This window comes from Erpetoichthys calabaricus, chromosome 18 (assembly GCF_900747795.2).
Source record: "Erpetoichthys calabaricus chromosome 18, fErpCal1.3, whole genome shotgun sequence".
Taxonomy (NCBI): Eukaryota; Metazoa; Chordata; class Cladistia; order Polypteriformes; family Polypteridae; genus Erpetoichthys; species Erpetoichthys calabaricus.
This window is the reverse complement of record NC_041411.2, coordinates 29,176,183-29,189,574: the sequence shown is the minus strand read 5'-3', so window position 1 is coordinate 29,189,574 and position 13,392 is coordinate 29,176,183. Positions and strand designations below refer to the sequence as shown.

General features: G+C 36.7%; 1 protein-coding gene across 2 annotated transcripts in view; it reads right to left on the bottom strand.

Annotated features, from left to right (window-relative positions):
• Positions 1 to 13,392, bottom strand: part of apeh (acylaminoacyl-peptide hydrolase) — a 56,690-nt gene that overhangs the window by 16,029 nt on the left and 27,269 nt on the right. For both annotated transcript variants that reach the window (XM_028824948.2, XM_028824947.2), the window contains exon 9: positions 59 to 99. In XM_028824948.2, the coding sequence (XP_028680781.1) occupies positions 59 to 99 (41 nt within the window). The remainder of the gene's footprint in view (positions 1 to 58; positions 100 to 13,392) is intronic.

The window sequence follows — 13,392 nt, the reverse complement described above, 5'->3', positions numbered from 1 at the left end:
GGATTTCAAAATGCTGTTTTTTTTTCAAAAGTTTGTGAAACAGAGGAAATCCCCTTACCACATTTGCCTCCCCTCAAATCCACATAAAACAGTGAAGACCTAAAAGAAGAGAAGACAAAATATAACAAGGATCAAAAACCTATCAGCAGACAAAAAATCTTTGTGGCTATGGGAAAAAGTGTTCCCACAAAATCTCCAAACTACAACCAACAGCTCTGCTTTTATGATGAGACTTCAAAAAGAATGGAAACTAGTCCAGATTTCTTTTTCAACAATAACAGCCTGTGCAACATTCTACAACAGGGGTTCTTAAACTTTTTAATCTGAGGGCACAAATTAGAAAATTGGTACCTAACTGCGACCCAAGAAGAGGATTATTGTAATAGTGGCAATAAAGTCATAAAGAGACAAATAACAATGACCATATAATAAAAAGAAGTACATGTTTTTGTTTCCTTTCAAGTATATTCTCTCACGTGAATATTACTAACAGAGAAAAGTGGGAGACAATGCTCTGTGAATCTATATTCCAAATCTGTTTATTCGGAGTAGGGTCATGGAGCAGATTGAGCATATCACAGCTACCATAAGCTGCAAGGCACCTTGGTTATACATTATACTGTAAACATTGCAGATCGGAGCATATGGCCAACTTCCCACTGCACCAGGTGCTCTTAATATGTACTTTATTACTTTAGTCACTCATGATATAAAGATAAGGTATATAAAGTTAAAAGCTGTAGTATTTATTAAAGAACAATAATACCTGTAGAGAAAAGCATAAAAGAAAAAGTGGGCAACAAAGTCTGGATATATCTTTAGAAAAAGCTTACGAAAAGTAAAGAAGTCAAAGAAGAATGTCCCAGGCTGGGATTAATTTAGCAATCAATATTCATGGAACGTTTTAGCTGACGATGAGAGGAAAACAGTTGCTCAAAGCTGGCGCCGTCTCTTGACATCACTCTGTCATTGCTCTCGCCCTGTCATTGATGTCGCTCTCTTCTTGTTGTTTTGTCCATCATATTTGTTTTAAAATTCCACGGGAGTTTCACGACATATGATCTGTTACATACACCTGATTGTCTGGCTGTCAATATGATGGATCAATCTGCTCAAACTCTTTAATCTGTTTGAGTACGTCTGTTTCCCTAACAATAAAGTTTCTGATGTTTTAAGAGCTTTCCTGTCCCAAGCTGTAAACTGGTTTGCCAATTTCATGTCCAATGGCATTTCCTTCTTTTCGCAGGTTATAAAATAAAGTTACTTTTACATCGACCATCATTCCCTTTCTAGAGTGATGTTGGAATGGTAAGGTGGGGTTTAACACTAAGAAAATACACACACCAAATATTAAACATCCCAAAGGACAACAGCTAAGTATGTCATACTCACTAAAACAAAACATTTACTTATTTTTTATTTATTTCTTAAGCTTAACTATGATGAATTATTATTGTTTTTGTTTTTTTTTGGAACAAATACAAACCAGTCCAAAATGTAACAAAAAATAAAAAGTAAAAAAAAAAAAACAACACATACTTTACAATATACCATACAAAGGTTTTCTGCTTGTGCGTCAGTAGAACAATATATTAAGCACTGCTATTATTATTTAGTTATTGTCAGTCAGGTGATAACATGCTCTCTTCTTACAAGAACTAATTTCTTGGTGTTATAGTCCAGTGAATTCAGACATTAAATATTGAGGTATACCCATCACAAAAATAAATAAAACTAGCTAGAACAGAATGCACAACTAGGCTTAATAATCCAGCATGTTCTAAGTTAGTGCCTAATGGGTTATTGAAGAAAGGTTACATTTGTCCATAATATGAAAAATTGTAAGGTGATACATTGTTAAAAAATGGTTAAAGGAAAGAGACATTAAGGTAGTCAATAGCACCTTGAATTTACTTTATTTTTCTCTTTTCTTAAATAATATTAATTCCCTATGGCTCTTTATACAAAGAGAAAAGATTCATTCAATATCATTTTTTATTTTTTAATTTATTGCCTTATGTCACAATAATGGAAATCCCTTTCTGTACTTGCCTTCAGTAAAGCAAGCTTATAAAATATATGATGGCTTCTGTAAAATTGATATTATTCAGCTTTTAAGCTTTTTATTAAGTCAGCAGCTTTTTATCAACAAGTTCTATTGCAATGGAAAAACCATATACAGACACAATTTTACACCCCATAACACTCAAATATGAAAAAATTAATGAGTTCTACATATAGATAAAACCGAGCTCTTTAAAAATTGCATGGACTGAAATATTTGTCCATTACTCCACAGATACATACTGACTTACCTGTATAATAATACAGGGATACACATTTTGGATGCAAGATACAACAGTATATTTTTGTACTTTGCATTTGTGGCAAATATTTTCCATTAGGTAAAACAAAAATGACAAAAAATGCAATGTTTATGCTCCTATTTCTAAAAAAAATGTACAATTGAAATTATGAATACTATATACCTCACTGACCATTTATGATGATTCAAATTTATTATGTACTGTAATCAATATCCTTAATCTGTACAGGAAAATGAAATTTTTAATTTTCCCACAAAAAACTCTAGGGTTGATTATTATTATTATAATTAAGGATATTAATAGCCCTAGACTAAGCTTTGGAAAATATGGGGAAATCTTTCTTTTTTAGAATAAATGGGTGGATTGTATGATTAATACACATTTCAGTCATCAAAATTTTCATTTAAAGTACGAAATACATATCATATTGCACAAAAATACACTTTGTTAGCAATTTTAGTACAAGTTACAGCAACAATTTCATCATGTTATCACACCTTTTTAATTTCCCTTAAAGCCCAAAATTAGTCTGTCTCTAAACAACATAAAATTAGATGTTGCATTATATAAACTAATTACAGATCCCTTTCCCATTTCTATACACAAACAAAATCAAATTGTATCCTTTGTAATATCTGAACTAATTCATTATTTGTTTCTTGAAAAATTAAAATATTTTTATTTATGCATGTATTTTCTGAATACTAAAGCTTGAAATCCAGCTATCATAACTTAAAATTTTATATTAAACTAGCAAAATACCCACGCTTCGCAGCGGAGAAGTAGTGTGTTAAAGAGGTTATGTAAACATATATATACATATTCATATATATACATATCTACATATACACATCTACACATATCTACATATATACATATATATATATACATATACACATCCACATATATATACATATATAAACATATACACACACATACATATACACACATACATATACACACATACATACACACACACACACACACATATATATATACACACATAGACACATATATACATATACATATTTACATATCTACATATATATATATACATATCTACATATATACATACATATATACATACATATATATATATATATATATATATATATATATATATATATATATATATATATATATATATATATATATATATATATATATATAATATCCAAATCCCTGCGCTTCGCAGCAGCGAAGTACTGCTTTTAAATTTTTATTAAGAAGAAAAGAAAACCTTTTTAAATTGAGGGAAAATATACCAATAACAGTTTTGTGTTATTTGATCTGTTTTTTGTGAAGCTGCCTTTACACAGCCTGTCCGCTGTTTTATAAACGAACGCCATATAAAGCCATCCTTTCTCCTAGCTTAGCGGTTCTGTATTCTTTTATTGTTCGTTTATTACGATTGTTATAATTATTGTGTAGCTATTTGAGACTCACTGTTCTGTTCAGGGGGCGGCACGGTGGCGCAGTGGGTAGCGCTGCTGCCTCGCAGTTGGGTGATCTGGGGACCCGGGTTCGCTTCCCGGGTCCTCCCTGCGTGGAGTTTGCATGTTCTCCCCGTGTCTGCGTGGGTTTCCTCCGGGCGCTCCGGTTTCCTCCCACAGTCCAAAGACATGCAGGTTAGGTGGATTGGTGATTCTACATTGGCCCTAGTGTGTGCTTGGTGTGTGGGTGTGTTTGTGTGTGTCCTGCGGTGGGTTGGCACCCTGCCCAGGATTGTTTCCTGCCTTGTGCCCTGTGTTGGCTGGGATTGGCTCCAGCAGACCCCCGTGACCCTGTGTTTGGATTCAGCGGGTTGGAAAATGGATGGATGGATGGATGTTCTGTTCAGGTACCCATTTCCTTTATGTAGTCCGCGGATTCTCTGCTATTTTTTGTTCGTTTATTACGATTATAGTTATTTATTGATTCCCTTCTTTAGCTGACTGCCTGCTCATATAAGGCGCTCTGCTGTTTTTTTGTGAAGCAGCCTTTACACAGCTTTTCCGCTGTTTTATAAACGAACGCCATATAAGGTCTTCCTTTTTCCTTGCTTCGCCAAGGAAGCAGCCTTTTTATTTAATCCACGGGTTCTCCGCTGTTTTTTTGTTCGTTTATTACGATTGTTATAGTTCTGTTTGTATACCACGTTGTCAGTTCAGCACTCCGGTTGTAATATGACCAAGCCGTGCAAGCTTACTGTTGAGAATGCAACGTATAGTTGTACAGGAGAAAAGCAATCTTGCCTCAAAGTTCAGTCAGTTCACGTGATCCGCTCTCTTGTGTGATGTTGCGATGTCCACGGCTTAATTTAATGTTAGCTAAGACCCGGCACTTAAAAGTTTCTTGCTACAGCAATTTTAACTCCGTTACAAAGTGATCCAGAGTCTCATTTATACCTCGTGTCTTCTCATTAAACTTGTATGTCGCGAATATGGTATTGCAAACGGTAGCGGTAGCGTTTCTATAAACTTAATTTAAACTTACGGTTTACACCATGCTTTGTTTCCGCAGTAGCTGCACTTATGAATATGCTTGTATGCGTCACTCGCTCGCTTCTTATTGTTTCGCTGCCTTTTCAATTGTGTAATGAATGTTTTCTTCAGCGCTCTTTGGGGCTCTTCCTTGTTTTGTACGTACTTTGTTCACAGTCAGTTCACGTGATTACGTGGGTGGCGTGATGACGCGATACGCAAGTCCGCCTCCCACGGCCATCGAGGTGCACTCTATTACAGTATATGGACAAAAAAGAGGTTCCAGTTATGACCATTACGCGTAGAATTTCGAAATGAAACCTGCCTAACTTTTGTAAGTAAGCTGTAAGGAATGAGCCTGCCAAATTTCAGCCTTCCACCTACACGGGAAGTTGGAGAATTAGTGATGAGTGAGTCAGTCAGTCAGTGAGTGAGTGAGTGAGTCAGTGAGGGCTTTGCCTTTTATTAGTATAGACTAGGGGGGCAAGCCCCATGGCGCCTAACTCTCAGATGTGGCTAGTCTGCCGCTCGCTTTGTGAAGAGGGTGGCTGAACGCACCCCAAGGAGACGCGGTCGCTCCTCCAAAACTCCCTCTTAAACGGTGATACAATGGGAAACAAATAGGTTTTTTTTTACCTCCTCTTTGCTCGAAAAGTTGCTGGATAGCTGCTGCCACCATGCCACATGATCTGAATCTCGCGCAGTGCTTCAAACATGTAAAACCCTGTACAGCAGCTGTCCTACTCTTTGTCTTTTATTTCTGGCCCCGGGCCAGGTTAAATCACTTGGCACTCTTGGTTATGTCTCGTCTCACAGGACACGAGTTCTTGATATTTTTTAGTTTATAATTTAAAAATAGAATAACTATCAGAAAATCTAACAACATCACATTAAAATTCGATAAATCCTGAAAAGAATGATACGAAACATATATATGTAGGTTTTAATATAAACCTGATTTAAAGCATGACAAAAAACGTGACATAAAATCGTTGCACTTTTAGGCTTACGATTTTATATATATATATATATATATGAGTAGATTTTAAAATGATAATACCAAATTAAGAGCAGACAACCTCATAATTTGCAATTCTGATATCAGCAAAAGGCAACATTTGCTAAAATCATTTGACATTTAGTGTGTTCCTGTTAACAGAGAGATACTTTGAGACTGGATGTAAGAACTAAATCAGGCTCCCAGCTATTTGCAGACCTCAGCATTTCCACACTCAAAATCTTTAGACACCAAGGCAGTGCAAGTCTTGGGTATGATATTAAACTGCATCCAACCATCCAAGGAAATCATAGGGGTTGGTGGCAGGATTGGCACTCCAGCCAAAAAAATAAAACTTCATGCAGCTCTGAGATGACGGACAGGACTCCTTTCTGATCTCCGTGGGGGTAGCTCTGTTGCAGCCGCCCATAGGAAGACTGCTTGCATTATGAAGGGAATGAGGAAAGCCCTCAGGAACGTTATCCTCGGAAGATTCAAAACCATTGGAAAGCCAGTGGGGTCAGGCATGTTGGTGATCAGAACTGGTGTGGTGCGAAGACATTTCCCGCTGCTCTGCAGTTCTCGGGTCCCAATTTGAGATGGCCGATCCGGGTAGGCATGTGGAACGTTTTGTTTCTCCTGTATGATCATCATCTTCCTCTGCTGTAAACTTTGCATTTCAGTGGTGGCACTCTCTGAGGTGCGCAGACCTGGCAAAGACCAGATCTCTGTAAGTGGGTACACCTTTTATTAGTCTGGTCGCTCTGATGGCTGTCATACTCAGGGAGTACCTGTTGCTGTAGCAGATTGGTTTCTTCTGGTGGTGTCTGATGTCACTCCTTTTACCAAGAGCATTATGAGACTCAGATTAAGGCACTCTCTAGATCCTGGTTCCAGAGCTCTGAGCTGCATCATTGGACATGGTACTCCAATACTGGTGGTGCGGTGAAGGAGATTGATCACATCCTAGTGGGCAGACCCTGGAGGCTCTAATAAAATTGCTGTAATGCTTGCAGAGTCACTTGAGGCTCTGATCGCAGCTCTCAAGAGACTAAGCAAGGAGTTTGAATGTCTGGGCTTGTGAGTGTCCTCGATAAAAACCAAGATCCAGGCCGTTAATAACCTCTTGGGCACAGCCATCAGCAGAGTGTCTGTCTGCAGAGAGAGTGTCCACCTTGTTGAGAGGTTTACTTACCTCAGAAGAGACATTCATGTCTCTGGTGACTCTTCTTATGAAGTCAGCAGATTGGTTGGGATGTCGCTGGAAAGGGATGGGTGGCGCTCCTGATATCTTATAATGCCTGGCTGCCCATGTCAGCCCACACTTGTCAGCATAGTTGTCCTGGTGCTTCCTGTTTTGCTATATGGTTGTGAGACATGGACGCTCTCCAGTGACCTGAGATGAAGACTGGACTCCTTCGGTACTGTGACTCTTCTGAGAATCCTTGAGTACCACTAGTTTGACTTTGAGTCCTGATTGAGGTACATTATTTGCCTTGTGAGGGAGCATCAGTTACAGCACTACGGCCATGTGGTGTGATTCCACAAGGGTGATCCTCACTGTTGAGGACCCGAGCGACTGAACTAGGCCAAGGGCACACCCACATAACAGTTGGCTGCGGCAGATAGATGGTCATTTCCGGAGGGTGGGACTGGACCATGTGTCTGCCTGGGGGGTTGCCAACCGGGATCCTGAGTTGTTTCGTCGTGTGGTGGGTGCAGCAAAGCACTGTACCATTGCATGCTCCCCGACTTGACTTGACTTGTAAACATCAGTGAAGTCTGCACATATATAGGAAAATTCTGGTACGCTACCCACCAGAATATTCTGCCAAAAAAAACACTGTGCATAATTTAACTTTAGTACTGCATGTAAGGCTGGTTTACATCAGTCCACTGTTACCCTTTAATATCATGTTCAAGAATGGACAGGTGCTGGAGCAAGATTATAATTTTATTGTAAGGATTAGGCAGAGGTTGTTTCTGTGTAAGAGCAATATAAAACCCAGTAAAAAAGTAAATGCAACTGGTGTTCAAAAAAGTCCCACCAGATTCCTACATATAATACATTTTATAGATTGCACAGGTATAAATTCTGCTACCAAACCTTGATGCTAGGCTTGAACATAGAATGTGAATCAACAATATACTCCAATTAATGTTGCTTTGTGGAGAGAGTTTTAACCCCCTTTATTCAAAAGCATAAATCAGTTTTGCATACCCAAAACATTACACAAGACTGTTTTCAACAAAAGATCACTTTAAAGTGAACAAAATAACAGTTATAATCTTAAGAAAACTTAAATTACATTTTCTGAAGATTTACCAAACGAGGCTGCTCCTAGAAGTAATGCAATACACTGGCTCTACCTAAATATAGATACAACCTTTAAGCAAACAAAAATTTCGATTCTATCATTTACAACTTTAGAATTACATAACATTTGTGCCATATTCCTTTTCCAGTCAGCCTACAGGGCCATGTGATTAATTACACGACCAGTGTCGTACTGCAGTACCGAAAAGGCTTTGAGGCTGCCACATTTTTCTTAGTTGTATCAGTCTTTAGGCTGTACTAAAAGTTAGCATTTCACTTTCAAATATCAGCAGCATTGAAATAAGATGACCATTCTGACTTACTTGTAAAAAAAATATTTGATGTCTATATTTAGTGCTACCTGGAAGGTAAATGATCAGGTACTATTTTTAAAGGGAACAAGAAAAAAGTCACTATCTTTATCATTCCATTAGTTGGTATGTGTTGACTCAGATATAAATAATAATATTTCAAATCTCTTGATTCTGATAATTCAAAAAGTGCCTGGCAAGTATCGGGATATACATATGTCAATTACAAGATACCAATGACGAATAAATTCAATAAGATTTCAATATGTAGTACCGATTAATAAAATTACTTTTTATGTTTGTACTAGGGGGCTCTGCTCGCCCACCCCTGGGTTTGGTTTACCGGAAATACAATTTAAAGAGATTGTTATTTTCATGGGAATTCTTACATATGCATTATTTTCACTTTTACTTTAAAAGTTATGTAAAAACAATATTTGGAATTAACTTTTCTTCAAGATCGCATTGAATTTTGATTCCGTGTTTGGACTTGCATTGTGACAACGCAACTGCCTGTGAGTGAATATCATTTCTTTCTCTCTAAAAAGAAGATGGGGTTTGATTTGTTTTCAAATTTGTTGGGTTATAAATGGATCTGTTTGTATGGAATGATTACAATGAAAATTAATAAAATAAAAATATAAAAAAAAAAATAAATAAAATAAATAAAATGACTTTCTCGAATGTTTGTCCATGCTCTTTCTTCTACGCTTTGTCATTGATGTGTCATCTAGAACGTATAAAATTATTGTCCTGATAAAATTTGTAAGAGCCAAGACCGCAAGAAGTGTGTCTGACAAAAGCATGACCGTGGTCTTGTTTGAAAATAGCTGTAAGTTGGGCCTTCATACCACAACAACGTTTTTGGAATCTTTTAATTCTCGCTGGCAACACGAATTAGATGATCTACAAGTCTCCGACTTAAAGTTTAAATCTGAACAATATATTTGATCTCTTTTCGCTGTTCAGTTATTTCACAGAGTAATAATTTCTGTTTGATTGCGCTAATGCAATCTTTCCTATTCTTTTTTTGTGACTTTGGAATTTTCGTACTTCCATTATCTCTAACCTGCTGTGCATGTGGACCACGCCAACATTTTTTAATTCTTTACGAAGTTCTATTTTGTCATCTACTCTTTGTCCTTTATTTCCGGCCCCGGGCGTGGTTATATCTCTTTCTTGCGGGAAATATAATGCTGCTCATGTTGTGAAGGGATGGGGTGGTTTGGGGAGCTGAACTCACACTATGGAGAAGCATCCACTGAACTCTATAGGGCTGCCCCACAGGACTGTGTCACCCAGTACATTACCTTCCAGTGCACCAGAGGTACTTGCAGTCATGATGTGTTACCTCCCCCAAGTCCATCCAACTACTCTGCCAATCTGCCGATGTTGACATGGTGTGTCCAGATAATCACAGATAACAAAAATCCTGAAAACTCAAAACACTAGCTCTAGTCCCTCAGATATGTAAGTAAAAGCCTATATATCCACCTGGGAAACTTAAACAGGAGACAGTGACCTTGGTTAAAGTTTAGGAGGAAAGGCAGGAAGTTCATTAACTAATGACATCCAAACCCTGGCACAATGTGAAAGCTAAGAAATATACTGCTGCCCTCTGCTGTGTATTTCAGTTCACCACACGTTTAGGTTTAGCACAAAACACCATCATTAAAAAAGCATTCTTCATGGACAGAAAATGTTTTCTGAATGAAGATGAATAATAATGGCAGAATTAGCACCCCTCTATATTAAGATGGAATTCAATAGTAAAATAAAATGATCTATCTGCATTCTCATTTTACAGAGGCAATCTGTAAATCTATTTATAGACAAAGATCTGTAAAGCTGCTGACTGTCAAGCTTCGTCTAAATGATCTTCTACACCGAATAAAACATGGCAGCAGTTTAACTTTCTTTATGACATGTCTGGTTGTATGTCATGAAAACAAGGCTCACAAAACCAAACCTTTCAAAAAAAAGAGGCATATTTTGTTTAAATAAAATCAGATACATTTTTAAGGAAACCAAGGTTAAATAAACACAAGTCACAACCTCTGCAGCTGACAGTAAACCGCAGACCAGCTTAGGCTCATTACCTTCAGTATTCTTCTATAGGTATGTATATTTAATAACTTTAGCATTTGCCAGACACAAGAAAACAAAATTAGGAAATATCTTTGAATTAAGTAGATACAAATAATCAATGAATCCATGTGACACACTGCTTTAAACACCATGTTTTGTTAAATTTTTGCTATCAATATATATAAAATTCTGTCGAGTTACACCTCGGTTATCTAGTCCTTATTTCAGACTGAAAGTGTCACTTAATGATAAAAGTGAAAACATTTTCATAAAGAGAACTAAGAAGTACAAATGAAACAATGCAGTAACACTGATGTCAAAGGAGTACCTTATTGCACCTTCAGATAAGTAAAGACCGAAAAGATGTTATCAGATCTCTCCTTTTCACAGAGCCTACATTGTAAACCATTTGCAAACTGACTTTAATGAGAAATAAGTGTTACATGTTACCTGGGAGAGTCTGAAAGGCTTACCATTAAAGGGATTGGCAAAGTCAGATCTGCAAGTTACAGAACAGCAGTCAAACAACTAAACAGGATGGTGTAACACAAGCACAGCTAAGTATTTTACAAAGATAGATTCATCAATTAAAAAGATAAGATCTGTATATTTTACTTTAGTTTGTTTTGCTCATAATTTCTAAGGGGTTCTGCCTTTAGCAATTGGCAAGTATTTACAAATTCTGTTGATTACTTAAAAACCCTGTCTGTCTGTCAAGCAGAGTTGGAACAGACTGTGTTATTACACCCTCTGAAGTACTAATGGCAAGAAAACGGCAATTAACAAATGAAACGAGACAGAGCATTGTTACCCTTAGAAGGGTAGGCCTTTCATTTAGAGAAATGGCAAAAAAAAAAAAATTCAAAGTGACACTGAGTACAGTGGTGTCCTACACAATCCAAAAGCATTTGGAAACTGGCAGAAACTCTGATAATAAGAGATCTGACAGACCCAAAGTCACAACCCACTCAGAAGACAAGTATCTGAGGGTCACCGGCTTGCATGATAGGCGCCTCACAGCACAACAACATAACAGTGCAAGTCTCAGACTGTACTGTGAAGAAAAGACTGTGTGCTGCAGGTTTGATAGGGCGAGTGGTAGTAAGAAAGCCAGAGTGGAATTCCAAGGCAGAGTGACAGGCATGTTGTATCAAAAGGGTCACCACAGTTTGGCTGTTATATCAGTAAAAGTTGGCTACTTTGAGGAATCAAAAATGTGAAAAAAATTTTGTAAGCGTAATGAATCCTTGACTTATTTTTTTATTTGCCATTGTTTATTTGTCCTATGCTTTGATTTCATGAAACACTAAAACAGTAAACTGCATGCTTTTCCATAAAAATGAGGTGTTCTAAAACTTTTGACAAGTAATGTATATGAGAATGACACAAAATCCATATCCCTTTCAAGAGAAGATATCAGATACAAACTGTTAAACAAGAAAACGTAATGTTAAAGGGCCAAGCGAAAGAAAGACTTCTAACATAATTAGGAACCAGTTAGAATTTAATGGATCAGAATGGAGATTCAGATCAACCACATTCTTTACTAGACAATTTTTGCAATCAACAACATTTGAGTAGGATTATAAGAAGGGCATCTATATTTTAATACTGGGCTGCTACTTCAAATTTAGCCTTTGGATGTGTTTTCCTTTTGGACTAGAGGTTCTTGCTCTGATAATGACATCTTGTATCTACAGCTATCTATACTGTATGTGAAAAGTTAAAGCAGCATTAAAGGTCATGCTAAAGACTATTATTCTATAATTGTAAGGTATTTTATCAGCTTTGAAGTTTATGTTTGCAAGTTCAAAGCTGGAGATCAAAAAAGTTTTTTTTCCAAAAAGCCCATGTCTCCCAGAAAATACAGCTGCAAAATAGCAAAATCATGGCTTTATGGTCTAGAAGATATACATGGAAAATAATGGAGAAACATATCAAATATTAAATAAGCAAACACCTACAACCTCTGTATGGAGGAACAAATGCCCAGTCATTAAAGTACTTAATGCTGAAAACCAAAGGTCATCATTCCCTACCTCTTCCATTTATTTAAGTTACTGCATCTCTATGAAGGTGTCAGCCTGTTAACACTTCTGATGAGATTATGTTTGGGTCAAGAATGGCCAAAACTGATTTACTTTAGCTAGGTTTAGAAATAAAAGAATGCCTAAAATCTGAATTGTAGTTGTGGCAGAAAATGAAACCAAAAATAAGGCTCTATTAACAGTAAAACACATTCCACATTTTGTTGAAACAAAAAAAATTACCATAGCTACAAATATTTTTTTCTTGAAAAAGTATAAAGTGTCCAAAGATGTACACCACAGAAAACAAGAAAAGTACATTTTGTATTCAGTATGTAAAGTGCTGTGACTCAACAGCAGGAGGTATAAGATTTTTTTTAGTGTGAGGGAGAGACAGAGAAGATGCAAAAATCAGTCTTATGATTAAAAAACTAGAATGAATCCCTAATATTGAATCTGCAAGTGATTTTGTCACCTAACAAGCCTTAGGAACCTACTGAAAACTATTACCACCAAACAGGGAAAAAATAAATGCAGCCTGAAAAACATGCATATTGTTCAAAAATTGTTAAAAAAAATCAGAACTCAAACTGGATGTGTAAAAATTATTTAAAAAAATTATCCAAAGAGATAAGGGCTGTATTTTGCCAGGTTTTAGAGTCAGCTGGGGACATTTTTAGTTTACAGTGCACACTTCTTGAGGTTTGTTACTGCTTTTTATCAACTTTGTTTTTTAACAATGTTGCCTGTTTCAGTTCATTTCTGTATCGTAGGGTAAGTTACATTTTGACTGCGACATTTGCGCCACCAACACAATTTTTGTATAAATGATGCCATTTGGATAGGAGTCTGCCTGATGTGGA